Genomic DNA, 13,761 nt, shown 5'->3' with positions numbered 1-13,761 from the left:
ATATCATAGAACAAGTACGGAATAGTAAGACAGCAAGCTATACATTTACTACCATGCCCCTTCTGTCTCGCCTATTTCGAATTTCGAGCGATACTTACGTTGTTACCTTGCCCGACGCCAGAGCATCGTCAACAATGATAAAGAGCTGCGTCTTATATAGGTATTTCCAATTTACTCTTTTCCTCGGGGGGTGGTGGTTAATATTAAAAATAGGGGATAATAAAAATGTCTTTCTTTTCTTTTTTCTTTTTTTTTTTTTTTTTTTTTAATGAGAAATGGCGTAATACAACCCGCCGGGGAGACAACAATAGAATTGAAGGGAGGGGAAAAAGGGGGTAAATGAGAGTGATGCATGTATGCCTTTCTTCTGATTAAAGTCATTCCATTATTATGAATCCCACCCAAACGCCCGAAACTATCATCATCAACATCATCATCTTTCTCTCCCCCACCTCCTCTCATTCGACGTAGAAATCATCCACGGATGCAGCGCACAATACCCAGTGGCCACCAGACTCCTCCTCGTCTCCACACCCGCATCCGTCGCGATATGCCAATAGAAAAGCCCCCCCAGGCCAAACTCCGATACAAAATGTGCCTTTTGCGTTACTGTCCGCGGCGAATCGTACGAAATGAACCCGGCCCCTCCCCCCCCTCCACCACCACCACCTCCTCCTCCCCCACCGCCGACATCAACACAATAAGCCGCACCAACCACGTCATCGTGCACCTCCTCTGTCCCGGGCAGCGGTAACTCACGGTAATCAAACACCTTCTCCTCGCCCCCTCTATCGTACGGCTGATTAATCCCATACGCCCCCGGGAACGCACGACCGTACGCGGGAATGCCTAGGAGGATTTTATCGGCGGGCACGCCCCAGCTTAACAGATAGGCGACCCCTGAGGAGCACGACATGGTACATGTACTATTCGTCGCCGCCGCAGTTTGAGGCGGGCCTGGCACTCCTGATGGCGCCGGTTGCGGTGGCGGTGGTGGTGCGTAGAGTTGAGCGTGGTGCCCGCTGTGAGGCATCCAGGGGCCGGAGAAGTCGTATGTCATGAGATTGATGAGGTCGACATAGAGGTGGGCTTCGACAAGGTTTATTTTGTTGAGGACCCATTGGCCGGCTGAGAGGGCGGTGGTGAGGAGGTAGGTTGGGCTTGGGAATTTTTCGCGCATGCGGTACAGGAGGGTGTTGTAGTCGTAGCCCTGTTCGAGGGTTTCGGGGTGTTCCCAGTTTACTGTTTTGTTTTTTTTTTTTTTTATACTTGTTAGCGGAATATTGTCTTTGCTTGTCACCCATATGAACTGAAACCATCCTCGGGGTTGGGGCAGCCTATCGGGAAGGGTTTTCCGTACTATCAAACCCATCAAGGTTAAATTTATTCGCCAGCTCTGTGGTGCTTGATAGAAATCTCTCAACTGCTGCTGGGTTCCCAGCGACCTCTGCGAAATTCTTGCTGCCTATGCCCCCGCCCCCGATCGAAAGGAGCACTTTTACCTGGCTGTCGTGTTTCCGCTGGACGAGTGCCCGAAGATATCCCTGAGTGCCATCGACTGGCTGGTATTCGTCCACCCATTCGTTGCTAAGCTGGAGAAATCGTCAGTTACGGCTGCCTTTTTAAAACAAGGATATACATGTATCAATGACCCCACGGGGTTGTTGTCCGGGGGGGGGGGGGGAAACACGAACAGAGACGCTACCGTCCTCTTTCACCCTACCAACTCCATTCCAGTAAGCTGTCTGTCTTGTATTGCCTTAATTTGGGCCTGTGAAGCAAGGGGGGAAGGAGTTTTGGGGGGGGGTAAATTCTCCCCTTATTCCATTCATACCAAGCAAAAGCGTAGAATATATGGGATATATAACCTAGATTCAACGCTGAGGGAGGCGGTATGTTATTGGCCCGCCAATTGGCATAGTACACCGCATTCCAGTGCATCGGCATTCCAGGGGAAGCTCCCTGCATGAGGTCCTGGTCGGAAGGTTCATTGAAACCTAGAACCCCGGAGGGAGGTCCCATAGAGGGGTACATCAGGAGCGATCAAGCGGAGCAAAGGCGATTCAGGGCCCTGACTGGGTGCCTAGTCCGTTCTAGAAAACAAAATCTCTATCACTAAGATAGGAGGAAGCAGTGATTCGACAAGACAAAGGGGTTGTTCTAGAGAGTCTTGGGCTGTTTGGTACTGGAGGTTCGAGAATGAGAAAATCGCTAGGCGGTTGCAGCTGGGTATGGATACCTGGATATAGTTATAGGAATATATATATATGCAGAGAACGAGGTCAAGGAACACCTAGTCCAGCCAGTTTCAGGCCCTGCGGAAGAAAACGAGGGTTGAAAGGACCAGAATGAAAACCGAAAGGGCTGAATCCGTTTTCATTATGCTAGAGGTTTGGAATTATCCCAACACAGATAGAAAGCAGGGCCAAACCTTCCCGCTTTCTTCCTCAAAGTCACGATGCGAGCTCTCAGCGCATCGGCGACACAACTCCCATTCGCCTCTTGGGTTATTTTTTTTTTATTTTACCCCAGCGTAGGAAAATTTTAGGGAAGCGGGTATCTGCCGTAGTAGTGGCGATTATCGCACTAGCATGGAAATCCTGGGGATTAACTTAACTATTTAACTTTTCCTTTCCATTTTCCTCTGCAAGAACCTCTACCAACAGCAGCGATGGAATTACATATATATGACGGAGGGGGTTTTTAGACGCCTTATGAATAAACTATGTGGATCAAGAGTGAATAAATAGTAGATCCCGGGGTAGAAACTAGTGAAGAAGAGGCCTCATTTGAGTGCAAAGAAGGTGAGGCCTAATGTTTTTCTGAGATACTAAAAAGAGTACATGTAGTATTTCTTCTCAGTGATCACAAACCCGGCGCTTTTAAAAAGCTCCTGAGTGCTGTGTGTTTGCTCAGAGAGACATCAAACAGATGTCTGTGTTTTCTATCTTTCTTTTTCTTTTTCTTCTCGATTTACTCTGTGCAGGAAGGATAGGAAGCAACATACATGAATAATATATTATTGAAGAGCAAGCTTGGGAGTTTAACGAGCTTTGCCAGAGCCTTTTTGTTGCTTTTTTTAGTCCTGCTAATTATTAACTAGCTGCCTAGCCTGCAGGGGCCTCGTCCCAGGAGCAGCAGTATTTTCTTTTTGTTTTAACAAACTCAAGTTCACGCAGAACGAAATAGTTGGGAGAGCAGCTATCACTTGAATAATATTGAGAGAAGAACATTGAAATCAATAATTTTTCTCATTAATTTCATAGATAAAAATAAATAAAGATAACCTTGAAAAATATAAGATTCACTGACTTCTGATAAAAACAGATTTCACAGAAGAACTCTATTTTCATGATATTAGAGACTGTGTATTAAAAATCATAGCTCTGATCCCGCCATCCATGCGAGCCTTTGGTGCGGGATAATGTGGTCTGGCCTGGCTGCGCAGTCGAGCTGGAGAGCTATTCTAGATCGACGCTAGGATAGTTCTTCAGACGACTCGACTGGGGACGGAACAAGCAATTCCCATATTTATTTACATGTCCCGCGCTGGCAGGATCAGTGTAGGCCGGCTTGCGATTTGATGTAGATACAGATCGCAGAAGCTTGATATCTGGCCATAAGAGGGTGCAAATGAACACGTACATGTACATGTACATACATGCCGCCATACTAAAATGATATCATTGTATTCTGCTATGTTGGAATGCCTGTAGCCTAGCATTCTGAGCGTGTCGGATTCTCTGAGTGAAGGGTGGTATAGGTAGGATCCCCCTCTGTAAACATTGTTCTGGGGATAGGAAAATATCCCAATACGAAGCACCTTGGTCTGATTCTGTTGCGATTGTGCCCTTTTTGTTTGTTCTTTTATTTATCTCCAGTTGGCATTGATATCGTCCCTTTAGTATTTAATTGCTGCCCTCGTGGGAAAGTGGTGGAATGAATCGAGGACCACGCATGAGGGGAAGATCATCTATCTACCTTAGCCCCCTCTGGTTGATCCTTGAATTGTTGTGCTTTGTTCTCGGGATCGATTTGGTCTGGGCCACAGCCAAGCTGGAAGAGGTTTCCTTGGGATAGCCCAGAGACATATACGGAGTAGTTCCGAAATGCAACTAGATATACCGGCGTGGAGCATCTATCCAGCAGCAATGTATTCTGTAGAGTATAAAAGGTCGCACAAATATCCGGGCCTCTGGAGCCAGCAAATATCCCTATTCCAGTTCTTCCATAGTCCACACGCATAGGACCATTAGAACAACAGATCGTTATTCAACTGTCTATGGGAAATAGCCAGTAGGGATGTTGAGAAATGGGAGTGGTAACTATCCGATCCACTAGTTAGTTAAATACTGTGCGCCGAAGCTTGTTGTGTGGCTTTGGCGCAGCCAGACAAACCGCCGGGCGTGAGAGCAACCAAACAACGTCAACATGCGGCTTCTACCCATGACACGCTGACGATACTTTTCCAAGATCCCTACGGATTACCACTTCTCATATTGCTGCTATTTATTGGCTTGACGGTTTCTCAAGCAGCTTCTCGATTTTCGAACGTCACATCTCCCTACAGCTACCGTCTCGCCCGCTAGGGTCTTCCCCCCAATTGTGCCCTCTCTAGCCGCCTCACATCGATTTTGCAGTTAGTGAGAACGGCACGAGACAGGACGAGACAGCTGCGTCCAGGTTTACTCTGTTACCGGGATTTGCGGTTACTCTGTTACCGGATTTGCCCTCTCTTTACTAAACCACACATATATTTTCCCCGGTCCGGAAGAGAACTTAGTTACCTTTACCGCCATGTCTGCGGACGTACAAGGAATCGCAGACCGAATCGTCTCGCCAGACGCTCCTCGTGACCCTAACTTCAATTTCTCCTTTAGCCCATTTCTCACAAAAACCTTCGGCTTTGGACTCGCTTCAGACGTACCAGTGTGCAAAGCGTATCGAGAAGGCCACTGCCCCCTAGGCCCAACATGTCCGGACAGACACCCTACCCCGTCCCGACTCTCCTCTGCCACATCCCCCGCGATTGCCCCGTCCTCAACGCATGGCACCCTCGTCTGCAAGCACTTTCTCAAAGGCCTGTGCAAAAAAGGGATCAAGTGCGAGTACCTGCATGAATATAACCTACGGCGAATGCCCGAGTGCCAGAATTTTGCGCGGACCGGGTACTGCCCCAATGGCGATGAATGTCTGTACCAACACGTCCCCGAAGACGCTAAGATACCGCCTTGCGAACACTACGAGAGGGGATTCTGCCATCTAGGTCCGCTGTGCGCGAAGAAACATGTGCGTAAAAAGATATGTCGGTTTTATTTGGCCGGGTTTTGCCCAGAGGGACGAGCGTGTCTTGAAGGTGCGCATCCGCGTTGGCCGGAGAATTTGCCAAAGCCGATGGTAAAGGTAGCGAAGACGGAAGCGGATTTGGAGCGGGAGAGGGCGCGGATCAGAGAGGAGCAGGAGAAGGAGGAAGAGAGGGAGAGGGAATGGAGGAGGGAGAATCGTGGTCGGGATGGACGGTTTGGTAGAGGGCGGTATCGGGGGAAGAGATGATTGGATCTCTTTCTCCATGAGGCTTGTTTTCTGCTTTCCTTGTCCTGGACTGGGTGTCTTTTTCATTTGTATGCGCGGGCTTATTTGCTTTTCGTGCTTCCTCATTGGAATGGAGGAGTTTGTCATGGTTTTCTGGGTGTTGACTTTCGGTGCTTTTGCTATTGCAAGATGGGACTATTACAATCACAACATTGTTTACTGCATTTTATATTTGTTGAAAATTTGCGGGAAAATATCCTATATCTACCCTGAAGATACCACTGTTTGTAGAAAAATGCATGCCTTTACGCGATCTGTACTTTCAATCCGCTATTAACCAGCATTTACAAATACAATTCTATACTCAAAGAGGGACTGTATACCAGGGGACCAATGATTTTCAACTGAATAGTGCATGTCATAAAACCAATAAAATATGTAAATTAATTAATGCTCAGAGCAACAACGATGGGATGGAACGTTTGATAGATTGAAAAAAAAAAAAAAAATAAACTAAACCCTTTCTGGGGAACAAGCCATCGGCGCACAGACCAACAACCTTCAGTACACCAGTTCAATTGTTGTGTAACATCTCAATTCTGGCCACAATGCTAAAAATCAAAAGGATTGACTGCAAGAGAAAATTGAGAGAGGACCCTGCTCCTTGCGATGTTCCTCTGTTAGATACACCCAGCTTATTTTCCAGTTGAACCTAGCTCCTGGCAGCTAGGTATAAGAGCGCAAGCACGACTCTCACGCCAACACGAAGCCTTCATAACCTTTCTCAGCGCAGGTTCTACAGGTCTTCATGTACCGCGGAACACCCCCGAGATAGTTCAATGACTCTCGTGGCTTTCCTGGAATGTTGTCTCCCATGTACCACTGGCTTGAGTGTTAGCGTACGAGGAATCACCCTGGGCTTTGGGGGAAGAGGTTTGCGCAGAGAAGAGTGGGAAAACAGGAAACGGGCAATATCAACAACATGGATAAACTTACCGATTTAGCGGTAGGAAGCAAACTAGCATGCGCAAAGTCGTGGACATCCTGTTTCCAAGCTGCTTCCGCCTCGAGTGTTGCATCGATGGTCGAAAGGTTCTTCTCCCGCATATAATTCATGCAGTCGGCAATCCAATTGCCCTGCAGCTCCGCACAAGTCGGGCCGTTGCAGAGCGCAGTGGGCGCCTGGGGACCATAGGTGAAGAACATGTTGGGGAAGCCAGAGACAGACATTCCCAAATAGGTGAGGGAGCCATTAACCCACTTGTCAGTGAGGGAAATACCGGAGGGTCCGCGGATATCGATCTGTTTCATGCCACCCGTGCAGGAATCGAAGCCCGTCGCGAGGATCAGGAGGTCAGCCTCAACCTCTTTCTCTGTGGTTTTAATGCCCTTTGAAGTGACTTCTACAAGAGGATGCGTTTTAATATCTAACACATCGACGTTGTCTTGGTTGAATACGTCGTAATAGTCCTGTTCCAAGGAGACGCGCTTGCATCCAAATGCGTGGGGCTGGATCATGGGTGCAAGAATGTCTCGTTTCCTGGGATCCTTGATACGCTGACGGGTCTTCTCCCTCCAGAAGTTATAGGCCTCTTCGTTGGATTCTTTGACGAAAAGCATGTCCTGATAGGTTGCGAGCCAGAAGCTAAAGTCGCCTTGCTTCCAGAGCTCTTCATAGAACTCGCGGCGCTTTTCAGGGGAATCATCGAATGTGTTCCTTCCCTTGAAGTCCCACATGAACCCTCCGAAGGTTGTCGGTCGTATTTTGAAAAGGTCTGGATACTGATCTCGGGGTTGTTTCTGTTCTCCGTTGGTGTATTTCTTTTGCGCCATCGGAAGAGCAAGATTTGGGGTTCGTTGCAGTACCGTGACCTCCTTTGCAACCTTTGCGGCTTCCTGGGTGATTTGCACTCCGGTCGAACCGGTTCCCATGATTATTACCCGCTTGCCGGTCATATCCAAACCTTCCTGGGGCCAGAAAGAGGAATGCAGCCATTGGCCCTGGAAAGTATCCAGACCTTTCAGGTCTGGTGTGTATCGTTTCGATGCAAAGCCAGTATTGAGCAAGAGGAACTTGGCCTTAAAAGTTTCAGAGCCTTGAGTTGTAACGTGCCATTTCTTGTCATTATCATTGAAGATGGCGGAAGCGATTGTAGTGTCGAAGAGGCAGTCTTTGCGAAGGTCAAGCTTTTGGTCCACATGTGCAAAGTACTTTCGAAGTTCCGGCCCTCCAGGGAAACGTTCGGACCAAGTCCATTCCTTCCAGATCTCAGGCATCGAAAACTCATAGTGTGGGATATCAGAGTCCACTCTTGCTCCAGGATAGCAATTCCAGTACCAAACACCTCCAAAATCAGACCCGGATTCAACGAGTTTGGTCTGATATCCTTCATTCCTCAACTTCCACAGTTGATACACTCCGCCGAAACCGGCTCCGACAATAAGGGCGTCGAGTTCGGTCATGGTGTTTGGAGATCGTGGTGGCAGATTCTAGGTGATTACAATCTTGAAAATCGACAATCCTTGAAGAAACTGAAAACTGAGGGGAGGATGGCTTTTATAAATTTCGAATCGTCACCAATTTCATCTGTTGGGGTCATGGGAAAGAAACCCCGCAATCCTTGGTCCCGCATGGATGGTCCGCCATAGCGCGCATGATTGGTAGAGAGATTATTTGAAAGTTAGCTGGCCTATACGTTGGTCTTTCGTTCTTCTCCTCTTTTGGGAAACTGTTTTGATTGGACGCTCTTTGAATTTCGGCGCTCAAGTCGGCGGTCGGTTTCAACGGCCCATCCACGCAGGTGAGGGGTAAATTGTGGTCATCTTGGATCGTCTTTGCACCATAAGCTCGATTTTTCATCAAGGATGTGCTAGTCGGCCAGCTCCTGCAATTATACGAGCTACCTCCTCGCAGCGGTCCCTTTTGCAAACGCTCATTCTCTCTTGATACCATGAAAATATCATGAATATCGCCCCCCAGGAATGTTCTGGGAACATGCCAGAAATACATGCCTAGGATTATTAAAAGTGGGCGCCTCTCTCCTTCAATGTTGCCTTCCAAAAAGAGAATGGATGAAGTAGAACGGTACACTCACTCCGCACAGGAGCTGCCAGAGCCAATTTAATGCTTGTCTCGGACCTCATTCTTGGCGGGATTAGCACAAAAAATACCACCAGCTTAAGACTGCCCCAAGTTTCAGGGGCGTTCGTAAGGCTCCGGACGTCTGGGACGCTCCCTCCTAGGGGCCAGGGTGCAATGAGCAGTGCGGTTCTTCGGGACCTTGGCCAGTTGATGAGCATTTGAGTCGTCCTCCCCAAGGACGACGGAAACGCAAAGGGGTCCCATGCAATTTCATCAAGCTGCCGTCACAAGGGTTCGGAGAGTACCTTGTCATCGTCAATAACCAGAATCATAGTGCGCGGCTTGAGTATTTTTTTTGAAGGCGGACGCTAAAAATGGCGGCACGTTGCCGATCACAGCTTCGGATTTAGCTGGCCGTTCGGGCCGCTTTCCCGGTTCCCCAAGGGTCCCGCGTTTACCCAAAATAATCCTAAAATAATCGTCAGCAGCAGTCTACTGGCTCCCGCTTCGCCCTTGGTGGGTCGCGAGACTCCAGCCGGAATGTGACAGGTAACTAACTGCTGATCTGGCCACTAGCTTCGAGTTTCCAAGGCCCTTCAATTTGTCTCGAACCAGCTGGCGGTTTGAAAGTTGGTGACTAAGCTAAATTAGCTCCGAGGCTAGTAACCCCTGGGGGGGCTCGTGAACATGACCGGTCAACAGCGGGATCCGAAATCTCAGTCCTCCTCTGTCCCTAACCCTTTCAAGACCCTGACAAGTTGGCTGATAACAGAACGAGACCTCTCCTTTCTCATTATTCGCCTGTCAGAGCGTAAAAGCAGGTTCAGCCGTTAGGGCAAACGTTCGCTTGCGGTCCATGCTTGGCTAGTGAACTTTCCATATCTCGGAGCCGACAGATGGTTCTTGAAACACGAGACGCTTGTTCATGGCGAAAGGATAAAGGGTCCGAGCGTTGGGTATCACGCCCCGTTCGGTGCTCTCTTCCGGCCCAATCGTCTGAACATGAAAGGTTATTGATTATGTTGGAGCTTGGAGTCATGTCCTGCTCTCTAGAAGCGGGTTCTTGTTCTTGTGAAGAACCAAGGCATGCGCCATGCAATATTTTATGGCAGCGAGACGTTTGGTATGCACGGGTTTAGAAAGAGTCACAACTAAGTTAACGGGGTAAAGAGGCCATCATGCTATTCGCTGGTCAAACCCACAGCCTTCAGGTCCAGCAAATGAACGCCTTAGTACTTTCCCGCAAACCAAATCCCGAAAACGGGGGTCCAGCGCTTCTCTCCTCGATACTGACAGGAATAATAGTTTGATGATCCGCAAGGGCCAGAGAACTTTCCGCTTTTCCCAAACGTGATACGCTGCGCTTGGTTGGGCTTCGCCCAGGTTATAATTTTTTTGGCGGCCGCCTCGGTTCCCGCTTGCCACTACCCTGGGCCGCTAGGTTCTTGGACATCCCCATGCTCTCCTCCGGCTGCAACCTGTATGCGTACTCTTTTCGACAGTTTGATAGAAGGATCTGCGAGGAAAGAAATTCTCCAGTTGACTGGACATCGTCCTTTGATTCTGGAAGCCTAGTCCATAAAGCGATTAGAAAATATCTAGTGAGGAATATAATTTGTTCCGGGGAATGAAATTGCTATTCCGACTCACAGCTCTCTCTGCCTTCTAAGGTTGAACATCCCTGAAAACGGGAGAACATCCAACACAGGACAGACGTTACTGTTCATCGCTCGTTCTATAATAGCCTCAAACAACATATTTTATATATCGCCGTGAATCTCACATTCGCATCTGCCTTCTACATTCTTTTCATTTCTTCACAATCTTTTACGAATCTTTTTTACTCTCTTTTTTGTTAATCATCAAGTTTAAATCACACTTTTTCTGAGATCCCCTAGCCTTGTGAATTTTGCCCATCATGGGAGGCTCCCTGAGCGCCCCGAGTCCGCTAATCGAAACTTGGGCAGAATTTTCCGCAGGCTCTTGTATTATCCTCCTACGTATCTTCACCAGATTGAAGCTGGTTGGCTTCCGTGGCCTCAAGCCCGACGACTATTTGATTATTCCTGCTTGGGTCAGTGATTCTTCGAGCTTTAAAGATGCATTCGAACGGCCGTTCGCTGACGAATCTACAATAGTTCTCCTATGCTGGCATGACAGCAATGGCTCATATTGTAGGGTATGCTGGAGACAATGGTAATATACCCGCAGCGCAGAGAGCCGCAATGTCTGAAGAGGAGAAAGCGCTTCGATCCCTTGGCTCAAAATGTTTCATGACGGGCTGGTACACATACATTGGCCTTATCTGGACATTGAAAATGAACATGCTTTTCTTTTACAAGCGCGTGGTCAATGGTCTTTGGGTTGAAAGGTTCATCCTCCCCGCCCAGCTCATTGTAGGAGCCACGGGCGCATCGATCCTGCTCCTATTAGGATTTACATGCCGCCCTTTCCACAAGCTGTTTCAAGTTTACCCGGACCCTGGTCGTGAGTTACCCATATCCAACACGGAGACGAAACGCATACTGATTAGCATTATATCCTTAAGCACTCTGCACACCTCAAAGTCTAGCCTTCTTAATTCCTATTCTCATAATGAACGTGTTGACCGATATGATGATCATGGCCATTCCCTTACCGGTAATCATCTCCTCTGAGCCATGTGGCCCCCTAATCTATATGCTTTGTTTTACTCAATTGTTCCTTGTTGGACTTAGGTTCTCGCCAAAATGCGGGTCTCCCTCGGCCGGAGAATCGGTATTTTTATCCTGTTCGGAGCTACTATCTTTATCATGATTGCTGCCTGCCTTCGTGTTTACTTTGTGATCGCTGTACGTATAATTATGTGTCGTCAAAATGCCGTTTTTCGTCGGGTTCCTAACATGAAAACGTAACAGTTAAAAACCGGACCAACTGCAGCCATCTGGTCATGCAGAGAAGACCTGGTGGCTGTATTCATCGGAAATGCGCCCATCATTCGGCCACTTTTTAGCAGAAAGATATGGCTCGGTGGCTACAAGAATGGTAGTAAACCCTCTGGCTATGAAACTGGGAGCTCCGTTGAACTGTCTGGAAAATTCGCGAGCGATCGATCGAACAAACGGAACAGCCGATCCTTTTACTCGAGGGACATGAAGCTCACCACCGTCGACTCTGACAGCATGGAGAGAATTGTGGACAGCAGCAAGGACGGTGATTTACCTGCCATGGTAATTCAGGTGCGGAAGGACGTGCGAGTTGATGAGGATGTTGAGGACAATACCAGCGTAGGGAAGGTGTGGCAACAAAGTTACCGGGACAATTTCAAGCACCCTTGAATCATCGAGCGCAGAGCACGCTCTGAGACCTATCCTCGGGGTTATTTTTCCTCGATTGGAGCGGGCGTTGACAATACATCATCCGCCGGCTCCACGACGGCTATAAACCATAGCAATCGCACGGCGTTTTCTTCACTGTTTTAGGGGGCATCCATGGATAGATGAGCAGAAGGCCTTCCAATGTTGACATCATTCCCTAAAGAGACTGATAGATCTAAAAAAGCTCGACTGGTGTATATACCTCCCATTTATTTTTTCATGGATTTTTTGTACTTCTACTTCCTTCTATTCGGTCATTGAGCTTTGGCTTCTCAAGAAAGAAAAGAAATATTCATAACACATACATATAGAACAAGTCTGTTGGTTGGGTACCACAAGCGAATTAAGATTACAATCTCTAGAAGCCTTTCCATTCGTCTCTACGATTCAGCTCTGCCGTTGCTTCATTTTCCGCGCTGAGGGACACAAATTCCCCCCATACAGGATACGTGCAACAGCTCATTTGACGAGTGTTGGGAATGTTGCCATATGATGTTCCAGGGGCCGTTTTCAGAGTCTGTTGTGCCTAAACTCACCCGCCTGGGCTAAATCAATCCCTGAGAAAAGGAAATTTCCTTTTTTTGTTCACCCATCTTCAAGCCTCTTTGTTACAAAATCATAAATCACAAAGTAGTGATACACTCCAAGTCTTACTGTGTGAACTTCTGCTGTTTGTAACCTGCAGATCAGGGTGTGTTTGATTGCACATACAAGTCTGTATAATCTTGTTTAAAAGACTCATTTACTCACTCTATTCAATATTATCTGCACAGGAAGATCTTATATTCAGTCTGTCATTCTAATATCTCTTTTTTTTTTCTTATTTACAGAGTATTAATCTTCAAAAGTGTAATTAAACTGAATAGTGAGAAGTTATATTCTTCTCTTCTTCAATTATAAACTAATAAAGAAAAACTTAAAACCAGTATTAATAGCTGTTTAAACAGACACTATTTCAATTTCTTTTATCTCTTCATCTTCAATTAACTTTGAATCAAGTCAATTTCTTATTACAGCTTGAGAGTGATTTGAAAGAATATTCAGTCACTGATTAATAATATAGCTGCTTCTAAATACACTTATAAATGTAGCTTCAGTGCTTCACTAATTATTTTCTTATAAAGAATCTGTCAGGTCACGTGATCTGGCTTACTAATCCTTTCACCATATAACTTTCCACAAGCTAGCAACCTTTTCAATCACACAAGCTTTATATCTTTCACAGGTTATGAGATCTGTTTTGCATAAAATTGCTGCCAATTCAGGATTTCTTGTCAATATAATTATTATTTAACTACTGCTTCATTTAATACACTCATCAGGAGTTAAAATTGTCTTATTCTATCAGTATTGATGTGTTTGAGATCTTGATAATCAATAATACTACTACTCACTTAAAAAAGAGGCTTGCAGAAAACACATCACATTTGCAAAAAAGCAAGAAAAGAGAGTGATATTAACAAGAATTCAATAAATGAATATTGATAAGAATTCAATAAACAAATATTGAGAATTCAATAAATGAATATTAAGATGACAGATTCAATACAATCTCACTTATATATACATTTGCAATCTTATGTTCTTTTCACTGAATCAGTTACAGATGATAATAATTCTTCATACTCTCACTCTGTCAGTGAACATTCTTCTGAAGTCTTTAAAAGCTTCATTGATAAACACTCTGAAACACTCTCTTGATTCAAAGCTGGTTTAAATACAGCTTCTGACACAGTCAGGCCGGCTCTTTGATCTACTTAACAGCTTAATACTGATTCTCTTGATAAGAAT

General features: G+C 46.5%; 4 protein-coding genes across 6 annotated transcripts; 2 read left to right on the top strand and 2 right to left on the bottom strand.

The window, feature by feature from the left end:
* Positions 1–226: 226 nt before the first annotated feature.
* Positions 227–3,013, bottom strand: BDBG_04497. 2 transcript variants are annotated; one of them, XM_031721694.1, is made up of 4 exons: positions 1,835–3,013; positions 1,695–1,719; positions 1,361–1,592; positions 227–1,242 (listed from the first exon to the last, which is right to left on the bottom strand). In XM_031721694.1, exons 1-4 carry the CDS (start codon positions 2,032–2,034, stop codon positions 434–436), a joined length of 1,266 nt encoding a protein of 421 aa, XP_031578531.1. In that variant the 5' UTR covers positions 2,035–3,013; the 3' UTR covers positions 227–433. The 2 variants fall into 2 exon arrangements, with proteins under 2 accessions (XP_031578531.1, XP_031578532.1); XM_031721695.1 differs by having other exon boundaries at positions 227–1,592; positions 1,835–2,977.
* Positions 3,014–4,122: 1,109 nt separating this feature from the next.
* Positions 4,123–6,045, top strand: BDBG_04496 (mRNA cleavage and polyadenylation specificity factor complex subunit). Its single transcript, XM_002624586.2, has one exon. It carries the CDS (start codon positions 4,798–4,800, stop codon positions 5,551–5,553), a length of 756 nt encoding a protein of 251 aa, XP_002624632.1. The 5' UTR covers positions 4,123–4,797; the 3' UTR covers positions 5,554–6,045.
* Positions 5,697–9,148, bottom strand: BDBG_04495 (cyclohexanone monooxygenase). The gene is made up of 2 exons (XM_002624585.2): positions 6,529–9,148; positions 5,697–6,414 (listed from the first exon to the last, which is right to left on the bottom strand). The coding sequence occupies exons 1-2, from the start codon at positions 7,993–7,995 to the stop codon at positions 6,286–6,288; spliced, it is 1,596 nt and encodes a 531-aa protein (XP_002624631.1). The 5' UTR covers positions 7,996–9,148; the 3' UTR covers positions 5,697–6,285.
* On the top strand, positions 6,136–12,819 carry BDBG_04494. Of its 2 annotated transcripts, XM_031721693.1 has the most exons (6): positions 6,164–10,215; positions 10,582–10,688; positions 10,753–11,101; positions 11,163–11,254; positions 11,332–11,445; positions 11,512–12,789. In XM_031721693.1, the coding sequence occupies exons 3-6, from the start codon at positions 10,768–10,770 to the stop codon at positions 11,929–11,931; spliced, it is 960 nt and encodes a 319-aa protein (XP_031578530.1). In that variant the 5' UTR covers positions 6,164–10,215; positions 10,582–10,688; positions 10,753–10,767; the 3' UTR covers positions 11,932–12,789. The 2 variants fall into 2 exon arrangements, with proteins under 2 accessions (XP_031578529.1, XP_031578530.1); XM_031721692.1 differs by having other exon boundaries at positions 6,136–10,688; positions 11,512–12,819.
* The last annotated feature ends 942 nt before the right edge of the window (positions 12,820–13,761 follow it).

Source organism: Blastomyces gilchristii (genome assembly GCF_000003855.2).
Source record: "Blastomyces gilchristii SLH14081 genomic scaffold supercont1.9, whole genome shotgun sequence".
Taxonomy (NCBI): domain Eukaryota; kingdom Fungi; phylum Ascomycota; class Eurotiomycetes; order Onygenales; family Ajellomycetaceae; genus Blastomyces; species Blastomyces gilchristii.
The sequence above is the reverse complement of the archived record's forward strand: the minus strand, read 5'-3'. Positions and strand labels throughout refer to the sequence as shown.

Coding starts and splice junctions, on each gene's coding strand:
- BDBG_04494 (XM_031721692.1), top strand. CDS start 10,533: ATGGGAGGCTCCCTGAGCGCCCCGAGTCCGCTAATCGAAACTTGGGCA. Junction 11,102..11,162: donor AGTTTACCCGGACCCTGGTC/GTGAGTTACCCA, acceptor TATATCCTTAAG/CACTCTGCACACCTCAAAGT. Junction 11,446..11,511: donor GTGTTTACTTTGTGATCGCT/GTACGTATAATT, acceptor AAAACGTAACAG/TTAAAAACCGGACCAACTGC.
- BDBG_04496 (XM_002624586.2), top strand. CDS start 4,798: ATGTCTGCGGACGTACAAGGAATCGCAGACCGAATCGTCTCGCCAGAC.
- BDBG_04497 (XM_031721694.1), bottom strand. CDS start 2,034: ATGTACCCCTCTATGGGACCTCCCTCCGGGGTTCTAGGTTTCAATGAA. Junction 1,720..1,834: donor ATATTCTACGCTTTTGCTTG/GTATGAATGGAA, acceptor TGGAGTTGGTAG/GGTGAAAGAGGACGGTAGCG. Junction 1,593..1,694: donor AAGAGGACGGTAGCGTCTCT/GTTCGTGTTTCC, acceptor CGATTTCTCCAG/CTTAGCAACGAATGGGTGGA.
- BDBG_04495 (XM_002624585.2), bottom strand. CDS start 7,995: ATGACCGAACTCGACGCCCTTATTGTCGGAGCCGGTTTCGGCGGAGTG. Junction 6,415..6,528: donor TGCTTCCTACCGCTAAATCG/GTAAGTTTATCC, acceptor CACTCAAGCCAG/TGGTACATGGGAGACAACAT.